The sequence below is a fragment of the Hibiscus syriacus genome, unplaced genomic scaffold, assembly GCF_006381635.1.
Source record: "Hibiscus syriacus cultivar Baekdansim isolate YM2019G1 unplaced genomic scaffold, ASM638163v2 tig00111621_pilon, whole genome shotgun sequence".
Classification (NCBI taxonomy): Eukaryota; Viridiplantae; Streptophyta; class Magnoliopsida; order Malvales; family Malvaceae; genus Hibiscus; species Hibiscus syriacus.
Window position 1 is genome coordinate 2895133 of NW_024063138.1, and position 23656 is coordinate 2918788.

The following is a 23656-nucleotide window of genomic DNA, read 5'->3' on the forward strand; positions in this document are numbered from 1 at the left end:
CCTAAAAAGTGTAGAAAGTTAAAAATAATAAATGGGTTGGCACCGAAAATTAGGTGCATAATTTTTTATATGGTCAAATTACAAACTCTAGTCACTAAAATTTAGGGTATTTACAAGATTAAGTCCTTAAGATTTAGCTATAAATACCCTATCTCATTTAGCTTCAAAACCATCCCAAAGCATTCTAGCTTTCTTCCAATACTAGAGAGAATTTAGAGAGTTTCTTGAGAGTTGTTTTCTCCTTTTTATCAAGAGAGAATTATCATTGTTTTCTCCTTGGTAGATCGAGAGAGGTTGTAATTCCTATTTTCTCATAGTGAAATTCTTCTACCGTTGCCCGTGGTTTTTACCCTAAATTGTTTAGGAGTTTTCCACGTAAATTTTGTGTCTCTTTTATCTTCATTTTTATTTTCTCAAATTATCAGTTGCGATTTTGCTCTATCCGATAGTCGTCTTCCGTAATAATTGGTATCAGAGCTAGATTAGAGTGTGTAATATCTGCTTATTGTCTTTGTGGTTGCCACCAAAAGGTGGATCCTCCAACATAAGAAAATAAGAAGTTATTACCCATTCTTTGAAGGTTCCAGAGAACTATTCACGATAGTGAAATAGTGGGAGCTATCCGTAAAAGAAGCTATGGCAACGAAATTTGATATTGAAAAATTCAATGGGAGAAATTTCTCATTGTGGAAATTGAAGATGAAGGTCATCATGAGGAAAGACGGTTGTCTAGCAGTTATCAGTGAAAGGCCGATAGATTTAACAGATGACAACAAATGGATCGAAATGGACGGGAATGCTATGGCAAACTTTCATCTAGCATTAGCAGATGAAGTATTGTCAAGCATCGAGGAGAAGAAGACATCTAAGGAGATATGGGATCATCTCACCAAATTGTATGAGGCCACATCGCTGCACAATAAAATTTTCCTTAAGAGGAAATTGTACACTCTCCGGATGCCAGAATCTACTTCAGTGACGGAGCACTTAAACACGCTGAACACTTTATTTTCTCAACTTACATCCTTAAGCTGTAAAATAAGAGAACAAGAACGTACTGAACTTCTACTTCAAAGTCTACCAGATTCCTATGATCAACTCATCATCAACTTGACAAATAATAATATCAACAGTCTAGTCTTCGATGACGTTGCAGCTACTGTTCTACAAGAAGAAAATCGGCGCAAGAACAAGGAAGACAGACAAGTAAATCTACAACAAGCAGAAGCTTTGACAACGATGAGAGGGAGATCAACAGAACGTGGCCAAAGCAGCAGTCACAAACATGGTAGATCGAAGTCAAGAAGCAAAAAGAATTTAAAGTGCTACCACTGTGGAAAGAATGGTCACTTGAAGAAGGATTGTTGGAGTCTAAATAAAAACTCCAACCCACAAGGCAATACCGCAAACACTTCAAATGATGGAGATGCTCTATGCTGTGAAGCGTCAACCACCGTAGAAGGTAGAAAATGATTTGTAGATATACGGCTCATTGATTTGGGAGCAACATATCACATGACCTCAAGAAGAGAATGGTTCCATCATTATGAACCTGTCTCAGGAGGATCTGTGTATAGTTGCAATGATCATGCCTTAGAGATCATTGGTGTGGGAACCATCAAATTGAAGATGTATGATAGAACAATTAAAGTTGTTCGAGATGTGCGGCACGTGAAAGGCCTGAAGAAAAATTTATTATCCTACGGATTGTTGGATAATAATGCTAGCAAGATTGAAACACGGAAAGGAATCATGAAGGTGTTCCGTGGAGCGCTTGTGGTGCTGAAAGGCAAAAAGATAGCATCAAACTTGTACATGCCGAAGGGAGAGACTTTGCTAGAAGCAAAAGCCTCTGTTGCCTCATGTAGTTCAGATTCTGCAATGCTATGGCATCAGAAACTTGGACACATGTCAGAACAAGGAATGAAAGTCCTTGTGAAGCAAAAGCTACTTCCAGGCTTAACGAATGTATCACTTACTTTGTGTGAGCATTGCATAACAAGTAAGCAACACCGGTTGAAATTCAACACATCAAATTCTAGAGGCAAAAATGTTCTAGAATTGGTTCACTCTGACGTATGGTAAGCACCAGTTACATCCCTAGGCGGAGCAAAATACTTTGTCTCATTTATTGATGACTACTCCAAGAGATGTTGGGTGTACCCTATTAAGAAGAAGTCGGACGTGTTTTCAACTTTCAAAAACTTCAAAGCGCGGGTGAAACTTGATTTTGGAAATAAGATCAAGTGTTTCAAAACAGATAATGGAGGAGAATACATAAGCGAAGAATTTGATGACTTTTGCAAGAAAGAAGGCATCAAAAGATAGTTCACAGTGGCGAACACTCCTCAACAAAATGGAGTGGCAGAGCGGATGAATAGAACCTTGTTAGAAAGAACAAGAGCAATGTTGAGGGACGCAGGCCTAGAAAAATCATTCTGGGCAGAAGCAGTCAATACCGCCTGTTATTTGGTGAATCGAGCTCCATCAACTGCAATAGAGCTGAAGACACCAATGGAGATGTGGACTGGTAAACCAGTTGATTATTCAAACCTCCATGTATTTGGAAGTATTGTGTACGTGATGTACAACGCCCAAGAAATTTCAAAGTTGGATCCAAAATCCAGGAAATGCAAATTCTTGGGGTATGCTGATGGTGTAAAGGGGTATCGCTTGTGGGATATCACTGCCTGCAAAGTGATCATCAGCAGGGATGTTATCTTTGTAGAAGATAAACTACAAAGAAAAAAAGATGATGATAGCGCTGAAAAGTCAGAGACTACACAGATACATGTGGAAAAGGAGGTTGAACAAGGAGATTATTCTGAAGCAGAACCAGCACATGATAAACAAGAACCAGAGAGTTCTGAAACTCCAACAACTCGTCAATCAGATCGTGTGAGAAGACGTCCCAATTGGCACTCAAATTATGTTATAGAAGGTAATATTGCATACTACCTTTTAACAGAGGACGGTGAGCCATCAACATACCATGAGGCAATAAACAACTCAGATGCTTCACTGTGGATGATGGCGATGCAAGAAGAAATTAAAGCTCTTCATAAAAATAATACATGGGACCTTGTGCCACAACCACAATGAAGGAAGCCAATTGGTAACAAATGGGTCTTCAAAATCAAGCGAAATGGTGACGATCAAGTTGAGAGGTATCGTACAAGACTGGTGGTCAAAGGATATGCTCAAAAGGAAGGTATTGATTTCAATGAAATATTTTCTCCTGTGGTTCGACTAACAACAGTTCAAGTAGTTTTGGCAATGTGTGCCACATTGAACTTATATCTAGAGCAACTAGATGTTAAAACAACTTTTCTTCATAGAAATCTTGAAGAAGAGATTTATATGCTCCAGCCTGAAGGTTTTGAAGAAGACGAAAAGAAGAACTTGGTTTGCAGGTTGAACAAATCTCTGTACGGTCTAAAGCAGGTGCCGAGGTGTTGGTATAAGAGATTTGATTCCTTCATTATGTGCCTTGGATACAACAGACTTAATGCTGACCCTTGTGCTTATTTCAAGTGGGAGATTGTAGAAAGTCAAAAATAATAAATGGGTTGGCACCGAAAATTAGGTGCATAATTTTTTATTATTTTTTATATGGTCAAATTACAAACTCTAGTCACTAAAATTTAGGGTATTTACAAGATTAAGTCCTTAAGATTTAGCTATAAATACCCTATCTCATTTAGCTTCAAAACCATCCCAAAGCATTCTAGCTTTCTTCCAATACTAGAGAGAATTTAGAGAGTTTCTTGAGAGTTGTTTTCTCCTTTTTTTATCAAGAGAGAATTATCATTGTTTTCTCCTTGGTAGATCGAGAGAGGTTGTAATTCCTATTTTCTCATAGTGAAAATTTTCTACCGTTGCCCGTGGTTTTTCCCCTAAATTTTTTAGGGGTTTTCCACGTAAATTTTGTGTCTCTTTTATCTTTATTTTTATTTTCTCAAATTATCAGTTGTGATTTTGTTCTATCCGATAGCCGTATTCCGCAACAAAAAGTGAATATACAATAATTTGGATGGTTGCTTTAGTCAGGATTAGCCAGGCTGTATAAGTGAATGTATTACAGCTGCTGAAGTTTTTATGAAATTGTTCCTCATTAATTGAAAGAACAAACTCACTACAGCAAAATGGGTTAATAGCGACATTTGTAGCGGCATTTCTAGAACAAACGCCGGTAAAGACTCGTACTATAGCGGCGTTTTTATAAAAACGCCGCTAAATAATGTTCTTTAGTGGCGTTTTTATACAAACGCCGCTAAAGACTAATTTAGTGGCATTTTTGTACAAACGCCGCTATAGTACGAGTCTTTACCAGCGTTTTTTATACAAACGCTGCTATAGACTCATTCTATAGCAGCGTTTTTACAGAAACGCCGCTAAATAATTTACTTTAGTGGCGTTTTTATACAAACGCCGCGAAAGACTGTAATTTAGTGGCGTTTTTAGAACAAACGCCTTTGTAGACTCGTGATTTAGTGGCGTTTTTATACAAGCGCCGCTATAGTATGAGTCTTTAGCGGCGTTTTTTATACAAACGTCGCTAAATACTCGTACTATAGTGGTATTTTTATATAAATACCTCAAAATAATGTACTTTAGTGGCATTTTAAGCACAAACGCCGCCAGATACTCGTACTTTAGTGGCGTTTTAAGCACAAACACCACTAAATACTCGTACTTTTTAATCCGTACAAATGAAACTTTTTAATAAGAATTTTTTAATCCTCTCCTCAACAATGCAACATTTGCATACTCCATCCCAAAACCCTAACACTCCGAGATTAACAGACCCATTCACTGATTTACTGGTGAAAAAAAATGCCCAGCGTCTCGTCAGATTCTGGCAGAGGTGCTTTAGTTCCGATTTGTACAGATTCCCATGGTTCGGCGGTGTATCCCCTCCGTCATTGTCTCAAGTCTCCAATCTCTAGGCTCTCCGTCTCATGGTCACGCTGCCACTACCTTCGGGTCTCGGTTTTCACTGCTCCTTCCTCCGTTGAAGACGATGCAGGAGGAAAAATAGTGGAAGTGAAGCTCAGCGGCGGAGACGACGAAGTCAGTGATGCTCATTAGTGGAGGGTCGCATACGGTTCGGTCTCTCCTTTTGCTCTACTCTAAAGCAGAAAAACGCTGTCTCCAGCTTGTCGAAAATATCAATGAATTCCTCACCTTACGATGTTGATTGGTAATTAGTTTTCAAATTTTCATTTTTAAAAAAATATATTTGGAGTTTATTTTCTTTTGTTCTGAAAAATATTGAATTTGTTGTGTTTAGGTGGGATTACATAATGGAGTATAGCAAAGATATAAATGCCCTTCTTGGTGGTCAGAAATCGGATTCAGTTCCGGTTATCGACTACCCGAAGTAAGTCATATTGGTAATTTCCTCTTCTTTTCTTCTTTTATTTTGTACCAGACATTTTGGCTCTATTTGGTATGAAGAATGAAAAGGAGGGAGAATGGAGAATATGTTAATCTAATGGTTAAGCTTGAAGGTTTTAATCTAATGATACTTTCGTTTAATTTCAAGTTGCCTTTTTTTCCCCTCAAAAAGGAGAGGAGCCAACTAGTTTAAAGGCTGCGTGGGAGCTATTGGAAATGTTTTATGCTGAAAAGCCATCTCATTCGTGGTTACCTGAACGCCTTGTTGATCGGTTAGCTGTAAATCCCTTTCCTTTTTTTAACTATATCCATTAAGTGTTACATTGTGTTGGTTTTAAAGATTTTTGTTTACTAATAACCAATTTGTGTCTTGGCAGGACTACGACAGTCTTTTCTCAGGAACATACCCAATAGTGCACGCAAAGCTTGTTGATTTTCAAAAATAACTTGTAAACTTGCAGGTCCTGAAATAATTATCCTTCTATTTTCCTTATGAAGTTAACTTCTTTGTATGGTACTAACACAGTTCTAGAGTTTATGCTTGTGAGTTGTTTGACTGATTTGTAATCTTTTGTATTCATCTAAGATGGTGTTATTTAATCAGTTTATTGAATGTAGGTTGTGGAGAATAATCCCAAATACTGGGAAGTTATGTCATCAACACTTGCTGTAGGTTGGCTAGATATCGTGGTATGTGTCTGACAGACTAATGTGGTTTTATAGCTTAATAAAATTATGAAAGCATGTTAGGTTCTTTTTTTTAGTGGAATTTTATGATTGGATGCAGTTTTATATTTTCACATGCAAGTTAAAATGTTGAGCTTGCATGGATCTTATCAATTAGATCAACTCAGCAATCGCGAGGTTGGTAAGAGATTAATTATTATGCATTGCATCCAAAAGATGTAGCTCTATTTACCTTTAGTTTCATTGAAACATTTTAATAGTTAAGAGGTTCGTGCAAGTCTTTGTTCAGTTATTTGACTAAAATGTGTTTTAACTTGGAAACGATTGTTGTTATTATGCTAGTTCTGTTTTTGGTTGTTTCAACTAAGTAGTTCCATATATTCTTTGTATTTCCATCCGTCAAGTTTTTCACCTATTCACTTTTCTGAAGGTATTCTGGTTTCAGTGTGCTCACCAGCAGACTCTTCAGGGTTTGAGAAGTATGTTACAAATAATGTTGGGTAATGCTAATAGTCTCTGCACTGCAACATGCCATTGGATAGAATTGTATATTTCTCACTTGTTATACATCAGGCCATTCACAGTGGTATGTACTTTCCTTGTATTACATATCTCGTTTATTTATTTTTTTCTGTTAGGGGTTAGAAAACATGTACAGTTTGGCACAGAAAAGCATTCAATTGAAACCAATGGCCTCTGCACATAAGTTGATGGGGCTTATAATTGAAATTCTTGGGGAAAATACTGAGGTGACAAATGGGGATAAAATATTAATTTACAATCTTCGTTAAATTCTCTTTTTGCTTCCTTATCTTTAAGTTAGATTGTGCTTTTGTCTGTTCTTAGGTTGTTTTAGCAGAATGCTTGAAAGGATTTGGTCCTTGGTAAGCTGTCATATTTCCATCTTTATATCTTTCTGTTTGTTAGAAATGCAGTTTTGGAGCCTTTTTCTGGGTGCTATTGATTTAAAATATGTTTGGTCCGATAAGCTGTTAGAAGTTATCATAAAATTCAAGCTTGGATGTTTCTGCACAATTATTAAGATCTATCTCTATATTTTGCTTATCATCATGATGGTTGCCCATGCCATAGAGTTGTTGACTGCTGGGACTGACCATGCAGAAATGTGTTGTTAACTTTTTTAACGTAAGATATAATGGATTTTCATATAAACTGATGATTTATTTGGATATGAAACTAGAGATCGGGTTTGCATTGCCATGGATGGGGCCTTTTCAAGTGGCATGCCAATTGGAGTAAGACCTCATGAAGCAAAATATCTGTGCAAGAAATGACAGGACGATACTAGCTCTGCATCATTGTTTTCCCATATAAACTGGATTTATCTCTTTGAATTTAAGCGCCTCATTGTGACGAAGAGTTTTGAAGAATGTGTAAGATTAGAAGCAAAATATCTTAGATATTATTGTTTATTATAGTTAATAATGTTGAACTACATTATATTTTACGTTAATGTAAACTTTGATTTATTATTATGGATTTCATTTTTCTTGTTATGGATTTTAAGTTTGTTGTTATGGATGTCAAATTTATTGGAAAATGCCACATGTTAAATTTGGGTAATAAAAGAGTAGAAAACAACATTTGACAAATTAGTTTTAATTTGCAAAATCAATTTCTTTTAGCTATAGAGAAGTAATTAGCGGCGTTTGTATCTTAAAACGCCGCTATAGATATGACCTTTTGCGGCGTTTGTTCTAAAAAATGCCGCTATATACTAGATCTTTTGCGGTGTTTGTGGGAAAAACGCTGCTAAATCTCAACACCTATTGCGGTGTTTGTTGGACAAACGCCGCTAAATATCAACACCTATTGCGGCGTTTTTTGTTACCAAACGCCGCGAACTTTAGCGACGCTATTTTCAGCGGCACTTTTTGTGGCGTTTGTCATAGCGCTGCTGGTATTTTTTGCGGCGCTTAAAAACGCCGCTATAGGTAAAAAAAAGCCGCAAATGTACAGTTTTTCTGCAGTGACTTTATATCATTTTTATATATAAAACGATAACTATTTATAGTATCTATTTAGCTAGGTGAAGTTGTGCATTAGTCCTATATTCAAATGAACTCCATAATCGCAAAACTTCCTGGAATTGTCTTTTTATTTTCTTGATGTTCTTCTGTTTGTCTGCATCAACAACCCATCATGTGTTCTTTTGTGTAATGGTTGAGCTTTAACACAAGCTTTACGAAGGCATGTGATAGTTATTCTAATCTTCATGCTCCCAAATATTATTTTAATAAGCACAGGGTTATCTTTTGGGTGTTTCAATCAATTCAATATGTTGATTTATGTAATGATTGAATTTGAATTGCGACACAAGCTTTACTATGACATATGATAGTTATTCTAATCATCATGCTTCCAAACCTTATACTAAATAAGCAAAGGGGCCATCTGTTTTGGGTCTTTGTGTTACAATCTAGGAGAATAAATCGAAGGGGGAGAGAATAAAAGAGTTAATGCAAGACAATTCCGATTATTGAATTAGGAGATTATAGTAGTTTAAATAAACTGAGTAGCTCACTTCTAATATGACTTTTCTGCTAAAGATAAAATTCTATCAGAGATAGAGATTACAACAACTCATTTATCTCTTACCATAAAAGACTCCTAAACAAATGAGACGACTACTGCACGGCTGAGTCTGACACTTAGAATCAATTCAAGATGTTGATTACTTTGTGAATGCACATGGTAAGGGATTGGAATGTTGACCTTTGATTTTCATTGGATTGAATTTTTTTTGGGAATGTGATTGAAGTTACTATCCTTTGTAGGTTTACCAAGAAGAAATGGAGTTTTCAAGAAAATTAAAGATAGAAAAGAATGAGTTGATTGTAATGTAATCTGGATATATTTAAAGATGAAATTGGACATGAATCATAACTTTAAATGTTATCGGTAATTAGTATGAATAATGTTGAAGTCAATATCATTTTTCTGGAATAGTGTCATTGAGGCAAATATAATAACCTCCAAGACTTGTTCAATGTGTCATGCAGTCTGATTTAATTATACTGCACCGGTAAATTCTTCATTGACATGCAGTGCTTATGCCACGTAGCTTTTCCTCTTAATCGCTTTTCTTTATGCTATAGTGTAAAAGTATTTAATTTATTTTCATAATCATGATCATGCTATTGCGTGTATTCAATATTGTCAAATCTTCTGGATAGCGTTTTAAGAATTTTATAGAAATCAGTATGCTTATGTATCAAACGTCTCCTCTCTTTGGCTTATTTAATTGATACTACTTCTTACTTTTGCAGGTTGATGGATTATGCAGACTTCCCAATCAGAATTCTAAAACATTGGCATCACTTGAATTTGTACACAACAAGATCACTTCCATCTTTATGGATGCAATTTGTGGTTCCTTGTACATGGGTGGTGCAGAAACTCACCAAATACAGCACTTCTCCATTAGCTCTTCAAGCTTTCATGAAATGGAACCAATTTCTCTAGCTCATAGCCTTGCATCATTTCTGTTATCGGGAAGGTATATTTGTTTTCATTTTATCCTTACTCTTGGTGAATTTTGGATATATTTATCTTGTTGATTGCTTGAGGTGTTTGGCAATGACACTCATCACTTTGCCTGAAAAACATTAAAGGGACCATCTTAAGAGGAGTTTCTCCTCAAAATGTCACTCCATTAAGGTTGCATGCTTTCACACTAGTAGTACTTAAATTAAGAATAGTAGTATAGTGATAGAATTTGGCGATCTGTGAGCACCACTGCATCTGTGATGTAAAGTGGGAATCTGTCTTTGAAGGAAAAATAACTTTTATATGGCCAATATATGACATATTTGCACTGTAATTTTTATGGTATTCAACGTAAAGTTAGAATGTCTGTATGGTTTCTTCAAGTACTTGATCCCATGTTTCTGTCATAAGACGTTTAACATGCATTTTTTTTGAAATATTGCAAGTTTTTGCATTTATTAAGGTTGATAAGTCATGTAATGCAAGTTTTCTTTGTTTACTTAGAAGTGTCATGTCTAAAGTTGGTTGCCGCATTCTCTATCCAATGATTAATCCTATTGCACACATATGCATGCATATGATTTGTTTTGTTTATAGGTTCTTGCTGTCGTTGAAGCCACGCGACCACCACCTGGATCGTCTTTTTGCCAGAAGAATTTTCAGTACTGTACTTGATGCTTCATCCAGTCTAACAAGCCTTGGCCTTTCAGGAAACAATGTAGAGCGATGCACTTAGTTTAAAATTTTCTTTCAACATTTATCAAAGTATCTACCGTTAGCCATCTTTAATATTTATCCTTTATCTCACAGATGGCTGGATGGCTTTCTAATTTCGACTGGAGATTAGTTGTGACCAAATCTTTGCAGTCATTACGCATCCTCAATCTAGGGTATGTAATTATTCTACTTGTAAGGTATCATTCATTAAATCATGACTAGTGGTACTAAATTGACCAGCTAGAGTTTTGATGTTGTCAACTGCCAGACAACGTCAGCTTATGCTTTGCCGGGTTGTAGGAATCCTCTATAAGTTTGAAAAATATATTTCTTGCAGCATAAAAGTTGAAATTTCTTTTTAGGGTTAGTAATCTACAGAAAGATGATGCTGGTAATCTAAGATATGCCCTGGTTCAAATGCCGAACTTGGAGATTTTGGATCTTAGTGACAACCCAATGGAAGATGATGGCATCAGGTCAGCAAAGTATATGCCTTGCAATATTTTGTAATAAACCTTGGATATGATATCTCACTGCCTGTATTCATATTTTGCAGAAGTTTAATCCCTTATTTTGCCGAAGCATCTAAAAGCTGCTCCCCCTTGACTGATTTGAATCTGTAGAATTGTGAGCTTTCCAGTGATGGACTGGCTCAACTTCTGGATGCCTTATCGACCTTAGCAAGACCACTGAATTATATCTCTCTTGCTCATAATATGCTTGGCAGGTTTGTCTGGACTACGCTGGCATATAAGTTACCCTTTATCGTCTACCTTTCTTGCTTGAAAAGGATTGAACTTATAATTGATGCAATCCAGCCAAGTAGCAGAAGCTTTGTGGAAGTTTTGGGGTACATCTATCCAAATACTGAATCTCGAAGGTATAGGGCTGGGTCCTTCAGGATTTCAGAAACTAAAAGATACAATAACAGGGGACCTGAAGCTTGTTGACATTAACATAAGGTTTGGATCTATGCTTCGGTTTGTTTTCGGCATATAATCTTATGCCTGAAGAATCCTTGCCATTAATATGCTCTGCACTGAAAACGGCAAAAGGTACTTGTACAGTTTTTATCGTCGATTTCCCGATTGGTGTCAGCATTACCAGATACTGACAGCACAAATGGAATCATCATTTCTTTTTCTTGTGCAAGCAACATGTTGCTTACATTTGCACACTCACCAAGTTGCAGCCATGCATGTTATATCTCAAATTATAGACAATGCAGAGATTAGAGATTAGCATCCAACCGGAATCGGAATTCGGAAAGTTGATCATATTTTTCCCGAGATATAATGATAAAATTACTTTCCTACGTGTGCATAAATGGTTATTTTGTTTCTTATTTTTTTTGAAATATTTTAACTTTTAACGATTCAATTTTTTATTAACAAAACAACTATGTTAGATGAAAACTGTTAATTGATTAACATCCAACATATATAATTTACATGATATTTCTACATGTATTCACTCAGTACTGTAACATGTCAAGTCATTGCTTTGGATAACATAATAAAATCATTTAATCTATTTAAGTGACTTGACTTATATCATATCGTTACTTTAAGTGATGTGACATTTATTATTTTATCATTTTAGATGATATGATATCATTTTAGGCGATAATATATCACATCATCACTTTAAATGATGTAATATATGTTATATCAATAATTAAACATACATAAAATATCATGTCAACACATGTTGTTAATCGTTTAATTTTTATTCAAAATAGATTATTTTGACTAAAAATTAAGAAGGAGATATTTTATCATTATGCCTTTCTTAATTGCATAAAGGAGTTGGGTGATATTTAGATATCAAATAAAGAATAAGTCTGTTGTGGCAGTGTAGGTCATATAGAGAAAGTGGACTTGACGGGTAATCATTGGGATTATAGGCCCTCACACGATGCAATGGTCGCTGAATTTCAACATAACGGAAGGCCGATATTGATTCTTCTATCATCAGTGTTGCGGAAGATGGCTATCGGATAGAGCAAAATCGTAACTGATAATTTGATAAAATAAAAATAAAGATAAAAGATACACAAAATTTACGTGGAAAACCCCTAAATAATATAGGGTAAAAACCACGGGCAACGGTAGAAGAATTTCACTATGAGAAAATAGGAATTACAATCTCTCTCGATCTACCAAGGAGAAAACAATGATAATTCTCTCTTGATAAAAAGGAGAAAACAACTCTCAAGAAACTCTCTAAATTCTCTAATATTGGAGAAAGCTAGAATGATTTGGGATGTATTTGAAGCAAAATGAGCTAGAGTATTTATAATTGAAGCTTAAGGACTAATTTGTAAATACCTTAAATTACAATGACTAAAATTGAGATTTAACCATTGTCCAAATTCAACAATTGTGTACTACCTTTTTGACAATTGTATTTAGTGGATTAATTAATTTTTTTTCTTTCAACATTTGCATGCTACTTTTGGTGCATGCCAAATATTCAACAATCTCCCACTTGAAGAATTAATTGGAACAATCATATATTCACACCATTTTTTCTACCTTGTATCATCATGTTGCTTACGTCTCTGACAGGCCACAAGAGGATCAACACTAAGTAAATTTATCAACATTGATCGCCTTGGTCATGAAATCTACTATGTTGTCTTTGGTATGGATCTTCTGTATATCTACCGTCCCTTCTTCCACCTTTTCACGAACGAAATGGTACTGGACTCGTATATGCTTTGTCCTTGAATGAAATGTTGGATTCCTTGCTAGATGCAAGGCGCTTTGACTGTCACAAAACAGAGAGACATACTCTTGATTGTGCTCAAGCTCCTCCAATAGCATCTTCAACCAAATTGCTTCTTTACTGGCTTGTGTAGCTGCAACATATTCTGCCTCTGTTGTGAATGTAGCCACAACCGACTGCAATTTTGAAACCCAGCTTACAGCTCCACCAGTAACTTTGAACACATATCATGTAGTAGATTTACTTTTATCCAAATCCCTTGCATAGTCAGAATCAACATACCCATTGATAAGTAAATTTGATCCTCCATAACATAATGCAATATTTAAGGTCCCTTTGATGTATCTCAGGATCCTCTTTACTGTATTCCAATGCTCTTTGCCTGGATTCGTCATGTACCGACTAACCACTCCCACTGCTTGTGCAATGTCTAGTCTTGTGTATATCATAGCGAACATTAAACTTCCCACTGATGATGCATACGGTACTCGAGACATCTATATCCTCTGTTCTTCACTGCTAGGACTCATACTAGAGGATAATTTGAAGTTAATAGGAAGAGGGGTAGAAATTGGCTTACAATCTTACATGTTGAATCGTGACAAGATCTTCTTCAAGTAATTTTTTTGTGAAAGCCAAATCTTCCTATTAATTCATGTCTTGGTGAATTTGTATCCCTAGAATCTTGTTTTCCGATCCCAAGTCCTTCATTTCAAATTCCCTAGCCAGTTGTGCCTTCAATTCTTCAATATGATCTTTGTTGGGTCCTGCAACCAACATGTCATCCACATTAACATCAATATAACAAAATCGTTATCACTTGACCTCTTGAAATAAGCACAAGGGTCTACATTAAGTCTGTTGTATCCAAGGCACATAATGAAGGAATTAAATCTCTTATACCAACACATCGACTCCTGCTTTAGACCGTACAGAGACTTGTTCAACATGCAAACCAAGTTATTATTTTCTTTTTCTTCAAAACCTTCAGGCTGGAGCATGTAAATTTCTTCTTCAAGATTTCCATGAAGAAAAGTTGTTTTAACATCTAGCTGTTCTAGATGTAAGTTCAATGTAGCACACATTGCCAAGATTACTCGAACTGTTGTTAGTTGAACCACAGGAGAAAAAATTTCATTGAAATCAATACCTTCTTTTTGAGCATATCTTTTGACCACTAGTCTTGCATGATACCTCTCCACTTGATCATCACCATTTCGCTTGATTTTGAAGACCCATTTGTTACCAATTGGCTTCATTCCTTGTGGTAGTGGCACAAGGTCCCATGTATTATTTTTATGAAGGGCTTCGATTTCTTCTTGCATCGCCATCATCCATAGTGAAGCATCTGAGCTGTTTATTGCCTTCTGGTATGTTGATGGCTCACTATCCTCTGTTAAAAGGCAATATGCAACATTTCCTTCTATAAAATAATCTGAGTGCCAATTGGGACTTCTTCTCACACGATCTGATTGACGAGTTGTTGGAGCTTCAGAACTCTCTGGTTCTTCTTTATTATGTGTTGGTTCTGCTTCAGAAGAATCTCCTTGGATATCCCAAGAATTTGGGACTTCTTCCCACAAGTGATACCCCTTTACTTCATCAGCATATCCCAAGAATTTGCATTTCCTGGATTTTAGATCAAACTTTGAGATTTCTTGGGAGTTGCACATCACGTACACAATAATTCCAAATACATGGAGGTTTGAATAATCAGCTGGTTTACCAGTCCACATCTCTATTGGTGTCTTCAACTTTATTGCAGTTGATGGAGCTCGATTCACTAAATAACAGGCGGAATTGACTGCTTCTGCCTAGAATGATTTTTTTAGGCATGCATCCCTCAACATTGCTCTTGTTTTTTCTAACAAGGTTTTGTTCATCCTCTCTGCCACTTTATTTTGTTGAGGAGTGTTCGCCACTATGAAATGTCTTTTGATGTCTTCTTTCCTGCAAAAGTCATCAAATTATTTACTTGTGTATTCTCCTCCATTATCTGTTCTGAAACACTTGATCTTATTTCCAGAATCAAGTTCCACTCGCGCTTTGATGTTTTTGAAAGTGGAAAACACTTATGACTTCTTCTTAATAGGGTACACCTAACATCTCCTGGAGTAGTCATCAATAAATGAGACAAAATATTTTGCTCCGCCTTGGGATGTAACTGGTGCTTGCCATACGTCAGAATGAACCAATTTTATAACACTTTTGCCTCTAGAATTTGACGTGTTGAATTTCAACTGGTGCTGCTTACTTGTTATGCAATGCTCACACAAAGTAAGTGATACATTTGTTAAGCCTGGAAGTAGCTTTTTCTCCACAAGGAGTTTTATTCCTTGTTTTGACATCTGTCCAAGTTTCTGATGCCATAGCATTGCAGAATCTGAACTACATGAGGCAACAGAGGCTTCTGCTTCTAGAAAAGTCTCTCCCTTCAGCATGTACAAGTTTGCTACTATCTTTTTGCCTTTTATCACCACAAGCGCTCCACGGAACACCTTCATGATTCATTTTCGTGTTTCAATCTTGCTTGCATTATTATCCAACAATCCGTATGATAATAATTTTTTCTTTAGGCTTTTCACGTGCCGCACATCTCGAACAATTTTGATTGTTCCATCATACATCTTCAATTTGATTGTTCTCACGCCAATGATCTATAAGACATGATCATTGCAACTATACACAGATCCTCTTGAGACAGGTTCATAATGATGAAACCATTCTCTTTTTGAGGTCATGTGACATGTTTCTCCCGAATCAATGAGCCATATATCTGCAAATTATTTTCTGCCTTCCACGGTGGTTGACGCTTCACAGCTTAGAGCATCTCTATCATCTGAAGTGTTTGCGGTATTGCCTTGTGGATTGAAGTTTTTATTTAGACTCCAACAATCTTTTTTCAAGTGACCCTTTTCCACAGTTGTAGCACTTTAAATTATTCTTGCTTCTCAACTTTGATCTACCATGTTTGTGACTGCTGCTTTGGTCACGTTCTGTTGATCTCCCTCTCATCGTTGTCAACGCTTCTTCTTGTTGCTGATTTACTTGTATGTCTTCCTTGTTCTTGTGTCGATTTTCTTCTTGTAGAACAGCAGCTGCAACGTCATCGAAGACTAGACTGGTGACATTATTGTTTGTCAAGTTGATCATACGAATCAGGTAGACTTTGAAGTAGAAGTTCAACACGTTCTTGTTCTTCTATTGTACATCTTAAGGATGTAAGCTGAGAAAATAAAGTGTTCAGCGTGTTTAAGTGTTTCGTCGCTGAAGTAGATTCTGGCATCCGGAGAGTGTACAATTTCCTCTTAAGGAAAATTTATTGTGCAACGATGTGGCCTCGTATAGTTTGGTAAGATGATCTCATATCTCATTAGCTATCTTCTTCTCCTCAATGCTTGACAATACTTCATCTGCTAATGCTAGATGAAAGTTTGCCATATCATTCTTATCTATTCGATCCATTTGTTGTCGTATGTGAAATCTACCGGCCTTTCGCTGATAGCTGCTAGACAACCGTCTTTCCTCAAGATGGCCTTCATCTTTAATTCCACAATGAGAAATTTCTCCCATTGAATTTTTCAATATCAAATTTTGTTGTCATAGCTTCTATTTCAGATAGCTCTCATTATTTCACTATCGCGAATAGTTCTCTGGAACCTTCAAAGAATGGGTAATACATTTTTACTTTCTTATGTTGGAAAGATAATAAGCAGATATTACACACTCAAATCTGGCTCGGATACCAATTGTTGCGGAAGACGGCTATCGGATAGAGCAAAATCGCAACTGATAATTTGAGAAAATAAAAATGAAGATAAAAGAGGCACAAAATTTATGTGGAAACCCCCTAAATAATATAGAGTAAAAACCACAGGCAACGGTAGAAGAATTTCACTATGAGAAAATAGGAATTACAACCTCTCTCGATCTACCAGGGAGAAAATAATGATAATTCTCTCTTAATAAAAAATGAGAAAACAACTCTCAAGAAACTCTTTAAATTCTCTAGTATTGGGAGAAAACTAGAATGATTTGGGATGGATTTGAAGCTAAATGAGTTAGGATATTTATAGTTGAAGCTTAAGGACTAATTTGTAAATACCATAAATTGCAATGACTAAAATTGAGATTTAACCATTGTCAAAATTCAACAATTATGTACTACCTTTTTGACAATTGTATTCGGTGGATTAATTAATTTTTTTTCTTTCAACATTTGCGTGCTACTTTCGGTGCATGCCAAATATTCAACAATCAGTAGCTCGAACGTATCTTACGACGACGATCCGTAGTTGCTTCCTTGTGGTGTTTTCTCTGTTGGAACCACCAATTCAATCACACTTTTGAGGATGTGTTTAGACGCCATTTAGTATTGATCTCTTTGAATTCCATCTTCCAAGTTACAATAATTGTATTATATAATTACAAGGAATTTTATAATTCATTAAAGAGGTTTGACCGGCTTTGTATAATTATATTTTAAATTTATAAATTTAAATTCTAAAAAAACCTGACTTGTTTTTATTAAAGAATAAAAATGTAACTCATTGAAGAGCGTTAATAATGTGTTAAAAATTGATAAAGTAAGAAATTTAATTCTCAACCTTTATATTTTATTTTAATTTAATCTTAATTAAAAAAAATTAATGATTAATACTATATCAGTAGTTATGTAAAACAAAAAAACAGTAGAGAGCTAATTGAAGGCGACACATGGATTTAGATTTTGTTATTAGATTGTATTGTTCTTTTTGTACTGAGTTTTTTCAGCATCAATTTCATAACCATCGGCAGCGGAAGCATGCACTGCGGCTGAAGTGTGCACATCAACCAAGATAACACCCGCCTTTTCTGCCCCTTTTTCCCTTTTCCAGTTCATAAAAACAAACAATTCTCTCATTTTACTTTGCTTAATTAGTTGAATCAGGTGCGTTTTCTTTTTCTTTTTTTTATATATGTATATATTGCTATTTGCTTTATTAGATTTGGTGGTTGTTTTATATAGGATGAACATGAATCACAGCGTTCCCGGTTTCGAAATGGATGGCGATTACTCAATCCTTTCATCTTCTTCTCTTGAAAAGCATTCCAGGTAACCTCTTTTAGTTTCTTCATATATTATGGAAATTGTGAATCCATAGATTGACGAATTTCAGAACAGACGGGGGGATCAACTTACGGAGCTGTTGTGGCAAAACGGACAAGTTGTTATGCAGTCCCAAAATCAACAAACTCTCAATAAATCAGCGCCGTTCAAATTTCCCGACGCCGACCGTTCAGCCCAGCATCATCATCGGGAGCAACACCACTCGGTTACTGATCATCTCTTCATGCAAGAAGATGAACTTTCTTCGTGGCTTCACTATCCTATCAGCGACGCCAACTTCGACCGCGATTTCAGCGCTGATCTTCTCTATCCTTCCTCCTCTTCCCTCGCCGCAACCGTCACAACCTCCGCTCCTCCTTTAGTCGGAAGAGTTTCTCAAGTTTCGGTTCCAGCTTCGGCTTCGAAATCATCTCCTAAGCCTCCCATATCGCCGGCTAGAAGGAATGCGTTGGATTCGGCTAGGATCCAGAACTTCGCTCACTTCTCAAGGCATATACCGGCGAGGACGGACCAATCTAGACCGTCGAATTCGAAGAGTGTGATGAGGGAATCAACGGTCGTTGATTCGATCGATACACCGGCAATGGCTCCTGAATCGGGAGCCTATCAGGCTAGGCCGCGCAACGCTGAGGCGGCGGCACCTGACGGGAACAACAACAACAATGCACACGCAGACAAGAGCACCGCTGGTGTACCACACAAGCAATCAGCTGACGTCATCCTGGGTGCCAACAAAGACAGTTTAGGCACGTGCGAGTTCAATGTGACATCATCACCTGGCGTATCCAGCGGTAGCGCTGAACCGGCGGCTCAAAATGCTGCCCAGGCTGAGGACCGGAAGCGTAAAGGAAGGGAACTGGACTACAGCGAAAGTCACAGCGAGGTTATTCTAAACCCTCTTTTTTGGTTATCTTATTTGTCTCGGCTAACGTGCTCATGGGGTAACACTTCATTTAACATGAGCACCCGTCGCTCATTGTCACCGCCACTGGACACTTGCCACTTGGTGCATTATTCAGGAACTGTAACGTGTAATGTTCATCGAGTTGAAAAATGCCACGTGTACGACATAATTGGGTGGTCGACACGACTTGAATGATTGGATGGGGAAGGAGGCTGGCAGTGACAAGTGGGAGTAAAAGAGAGTGGATTTTTTAGTTTAAAAAAATTAAGGGTTTTGAAATATTATAATATTTTCAGAGTGATGGAGGGAGTGTTGTACAGTTACAGTTATACCTAATAGGTGTCTGCTGGCTTTATAACTTTTATATTTTTTACCAAGGATTTATCTCGATTAATCTGAATCAATTCGGGTCGCATATTTGATTTTAGTGATGAGTCTTCCAGTGGAGATTTTTTGCATACACAAAGACTCGAACCTGAAACATTACTTAAGTGATATCAAATTTTTTACCACTTGAATCAATCTTCGTTCATTTATTCTTCTTCTTGAGATACAATATAAAATAATACTCTATTGACCATATGTAAAACTTTTTAGACAAATAATAGAAAGCTACCATATCATGGGCTGAATCATTTGTTGGTATTGAATATTGTGATTCTAAAAATTCTTCAATAGATTATCATTTTAAGTTCTTGTTAGTTTAAATATTAGTTGAATAAGATATATGTTTCTTTTAGTTTCTAAATTCAAACACTTAATAGATTTTTATTCCTTTGAATGTTTGATACTAATTCTGTCCTTGTAGGGAATAATAAAAATATACGACTATATGTATTCGTCATTTTTTAATTTTTATTGTTTAGGCATTTCCATGAGAGCAAGGAGAATATTTAAGGGGTTGAAATAGCTATGTGCCACATTGAAAGTTTGTATTCTTTTAACCAGTTTCTAATGAATACTGTAAAATGGGGAAACAAGAGGAGACTATAAGAATGATAGACTTTTGAAGTACAGATTATCCGAATAGAGGAAGATATTGTTCAATATATATATATATATATATTTTTTTTCTTTACATATATTTTTATTTGTATCAAAATTCAATAAAAGTTATTCCGAGTTTTTATTGTTGCCAAAGGATGCTGAGTTCGAATACGAAGACACAAAGAAACAAAATCGTGGATCCACATCTACAAAAAGGTCCCGGGCTGCCGAGGTCCATAATCTCTCCGAGAGGGTCAGTATCTTATATTTTGACATTTATTAAAGTTGAGTTGATGAATGTGTTATTATTCCTCTTCTGGGTATAATTACATGGTATATATGGCAGAGACGCAGAGATCGTATAAATGAAAAGATGAGGGCTTTGCAAGAACTCATACCTCACTGCAACAAGGTCAATGACCGTTGAGGACCTTTTATTACTGATTTAATTTGGATATTTCTCTCTCTGCTTTTATTAATATATTGGATATTTCTGAATCTCAGTCAGATAAAGCTTCAATGCTGGATGAAGCAATTGAGTACTTGAAGTCACTTCAGTTGCAAGTTCAGGTATATTTTTGCTCAGTGGTGGATCCACGTTGCTCACCGAAATTCGAATTTGCTTTTGTTAATTACTTATTTTACTGATTGTAACCACTATGTGTCCATCCACGTACAAAATTTTATGTGATTATTACATGTATATCCATCCTCAAAAATATTTTTGGTTTCGTCAATGTCTTTACTTGGGGTTAAGGAAAGATAGGTCTGAGATCACATAGTATGGCCAAAACGGTTTGTTCTTAATTCCAGACAATATAGTAACTTTAATAAATTTTCTCTCACTCCAGAGGATCGTGAGTTAATATACAGCACTAGAAAACCTTTATTCATCAATCAACACTGAACAGTTTTCTTTCTCAAGACTACTTTATTGAGTTTTACAATCTAACATTACTGATTCTTGCAGCATTTCTGCAGCAGTAATTGGTTTGCAGTATCATCGTGTCCCTGGATGTTCTTGTATGCTTAATAACTCAATTGAGTTGAGAGAATAAAAGGAATCTCTGGAGAGAAAAAAAACCTTGTGGCATTTGTTTTATCGATCAATAATGTGCATAACGATCTTGTGCATTATTTATGACGGTATAGATCTTAACTTTATGCAGATGATGTCCATGGGTTGTGGCATGGTCCCAATGATGTATCCTGGTGCTCAGCAGTACATTCCACCAATGGGAATTGGGATGGGCATGGGAATAATTAGGCCAATGATGCCATATACCATTGTTTTGGCGGGCTCGGCGTTGCCAACACCAGCAGTTGCGACACATTTGGGTCCTAGGTTTCCTATGCCAGCCTTTCATATGCGACCACCAGTTCAAGCTCCTGACCCATCAAAACCCCAATCAGGCAATCAGTACCCCATGCTGATCCCTCTTGGCATGCAAAACATAAACCAGCCAGGGCCCCCAAACGTAGCTGAATCTTACCAGCGATATATTGATCTTCACCAGATGCAAATACCCCCTTCACAGGTGATGTTTAGTATGCCAAATCTATTAATTTCATCGAGACACATACTGATTAATGAATTTGACCTCTCACAGAGTCAAGCAACGGCCCAGCCAAGTATAAGAAAGGGATGTGAGAGTTTTGAAAATCACCTGTCAGGTAGGTCCATTATTTTCTAGTTCCATATATGCATATGGGAAATGATAAGATAGCACATGCCATGGCCCCTCTAATCATGTACAGGGAAAATAACATGACTTTTAAACCAAGTATTCTCGGCCGACATTTTGACAGGCATTATAAACTGATGCGAATCGGAATGAAGATCCGGTATATTTTTATTAGCACATAAAAGGTTTCACTTACGCACACAGTCTAACTCTTTGTTTTGAATGATATGATGAAGGTGACTTGATACAATAACGCAAAAATCTTAACAAGTTGCAGCCATCCACACTATCTGTTGAACTGCAAGGTGGTTCTGGTATCAGAATTATGGTGAAGTTTTGGCCTTGTGTACTACTCCTTTTGAATCCATAAACATCAACACACAACATTGGTTAAATATTTAGAGTAGCTGTGCATGGCAAGTTGACAATTCTGATTGGCTGTGGCTCACACCGGATAGGGTTCTTTGCCTTTTTCTTTTAAGTTTTGTATTCTGCCTCAGATAAGCTTTTTTTTTTTTTTTAAGTTATTGATTTTTATAACACAAGTAACATGTAAATATTACATATGCTATAGAAACGGTTCCCTCAATTTTCCATATTCGTCGCTTAGTTATCGTCCAGGGTCAGTACGAGGCTCTCCAGAGTCGGTTGAAAGCTTGTGTTGTTGTTCCATTGAATAATTGGCTGGTTTACAAGCAGTTAAACCACTTTCTATCAGAATATTGAGAACTTGTATACTTTGACCTAGTACAATTCCTTGTGAAGAACGTGTCACTTTAATTTCAACAAAATAATTGAGTTTGCCAAGGTCTTTGATTTGGAATATTCCATATGCTATAGAAAAGATTAATCTTTTATCAAAATAAAAACTTCTCTCCTTCCTTCTGAAGTCTTAAAGATATATGAATAGATCTCCCATGAGTTTTCCTGGTAAATGATATGCAAGTTGCCATTAAATGGATCCTCTTGCATCATAAACCTTGAAAGCTTAGACCTCAGATCTAAGTAGAAGAATGTATATTAGTAAAATCTATGGAGAGATAATGTAACTAACAGGCTGTGCCTCGTTTTGGCTATAGAGTATGAGCATTATCTATAACCCTAATAATGACGTCATGTACGTATATGAGAATGATAACAAATGATCCTCAATCTCTAGACAAAAAAATGAATCAATCTGATTATCAATAAATTGATCGCAACAATCGAAGAAGCAAACTTTGGGGCTGTTTGTTTACTTCAGAATGATTAAGTTTTGAATGATTCGAATGTTGAATGATTCAGAGGCTCTGGATGAATTAGCTCTGAATGTGACATGATGTTTGTTTACTGGCTCTGAATCATTCAGAATGTGCTGAATCATTCAATACTGTCTTGCTGAATCTGTAACATCCCAAACTACGGGTTAGTGACCAAATTGTAAAATTTCAGAATTTGATGATAAAAGTAGAATACTTGAATAGTTCAATGATTTATTTGAGGATATTTCCTGAAAGTTTTTAGTAATTATCCAATGAATTAAAGGGCAAAATGGTCAATTGACATTAAAGATATTTTTTATCCCTTTAATAGGAGATAAAAACGGGGGAGATGAATGCATTTTATCTTCTTCTTCATTTCTTCTTCTTCTCCAACCAGGGAAGACTAGGCAAAGGTGAGTTTTCGATTTTGTTGATTATTTGTTGAATTAAAGGTTAGGTTTTGATCATTAAATGATAATTAAGCTTAAGGAAAGCTTAAGTTATCTTAAATTCAAAAGATAAAGGAGTTATGACAGATTAAAGAAAATGGGTTTTGAAGTGAAATTTTGAATAGAAATGTTTAAATGATTTTGGAGGTTGAATTTGACTTGCCATCTATGAGAATAAGAAGTTAGAAGTGTTACAATTAAGTTTGGATAACATGGAAAATTTGATATGATTATTG

The 23656-nt window shown here is 36.2% G+C and overlaps 1 protein-coding gene and 2 pseudogenes across 2 annotated transcripts; all 3 read left to right on the forward strand.

Moving 5' to 3' along the window:
- The first annotated feature begins 4836 nt into the window (after positions 1–4836).
- Positions 4837–7261, forward strand: LOC120166067 (annotated as a pseudogene).
- A 2994-nt stretch (positions 7262–10255) lies between these two features.
- LOC120166068 lies at positions 10256–12317 on the forward strand (annotated as a pseudogene).
- Positions 12318–18052: 5735 nt separating this feature from the next.
- On the forward strand, positions 18053–21998 carry LOC120166117 (transcription factor PIF1-like). Of its 2 annotated transcripts, XM_039175480.1 has the most exons (8): positions 18053–18139; positions 18209–19037; positions 20200–20298; positions 20392–20457; positions 20550–20615; positions 21215–21583; positions 21656–21719; positions 21967–21998. In XM_039175480.1, exons 1-8 carry the CDS (start codon positions 18054–18056, stop codon positions 21981–21983), a joined length of 1596 nt encoding a protein of 531 aa, XP_039031411.1. In that variant the 5' UTR covers position 18053; the 3' UTR covers positions 21984–21998. The 2 variants fall into 2 exon arrangements, with proteins under 2 accessions (XP_039031411.1, XP_039031410.1); XM_039175479.1 differs by lacking the exon at positions 21967–21998 and having other exon boundaries at positions 21656–21884.
- Positions 21999–23656: the final 1658 nt, after the last annotated feature.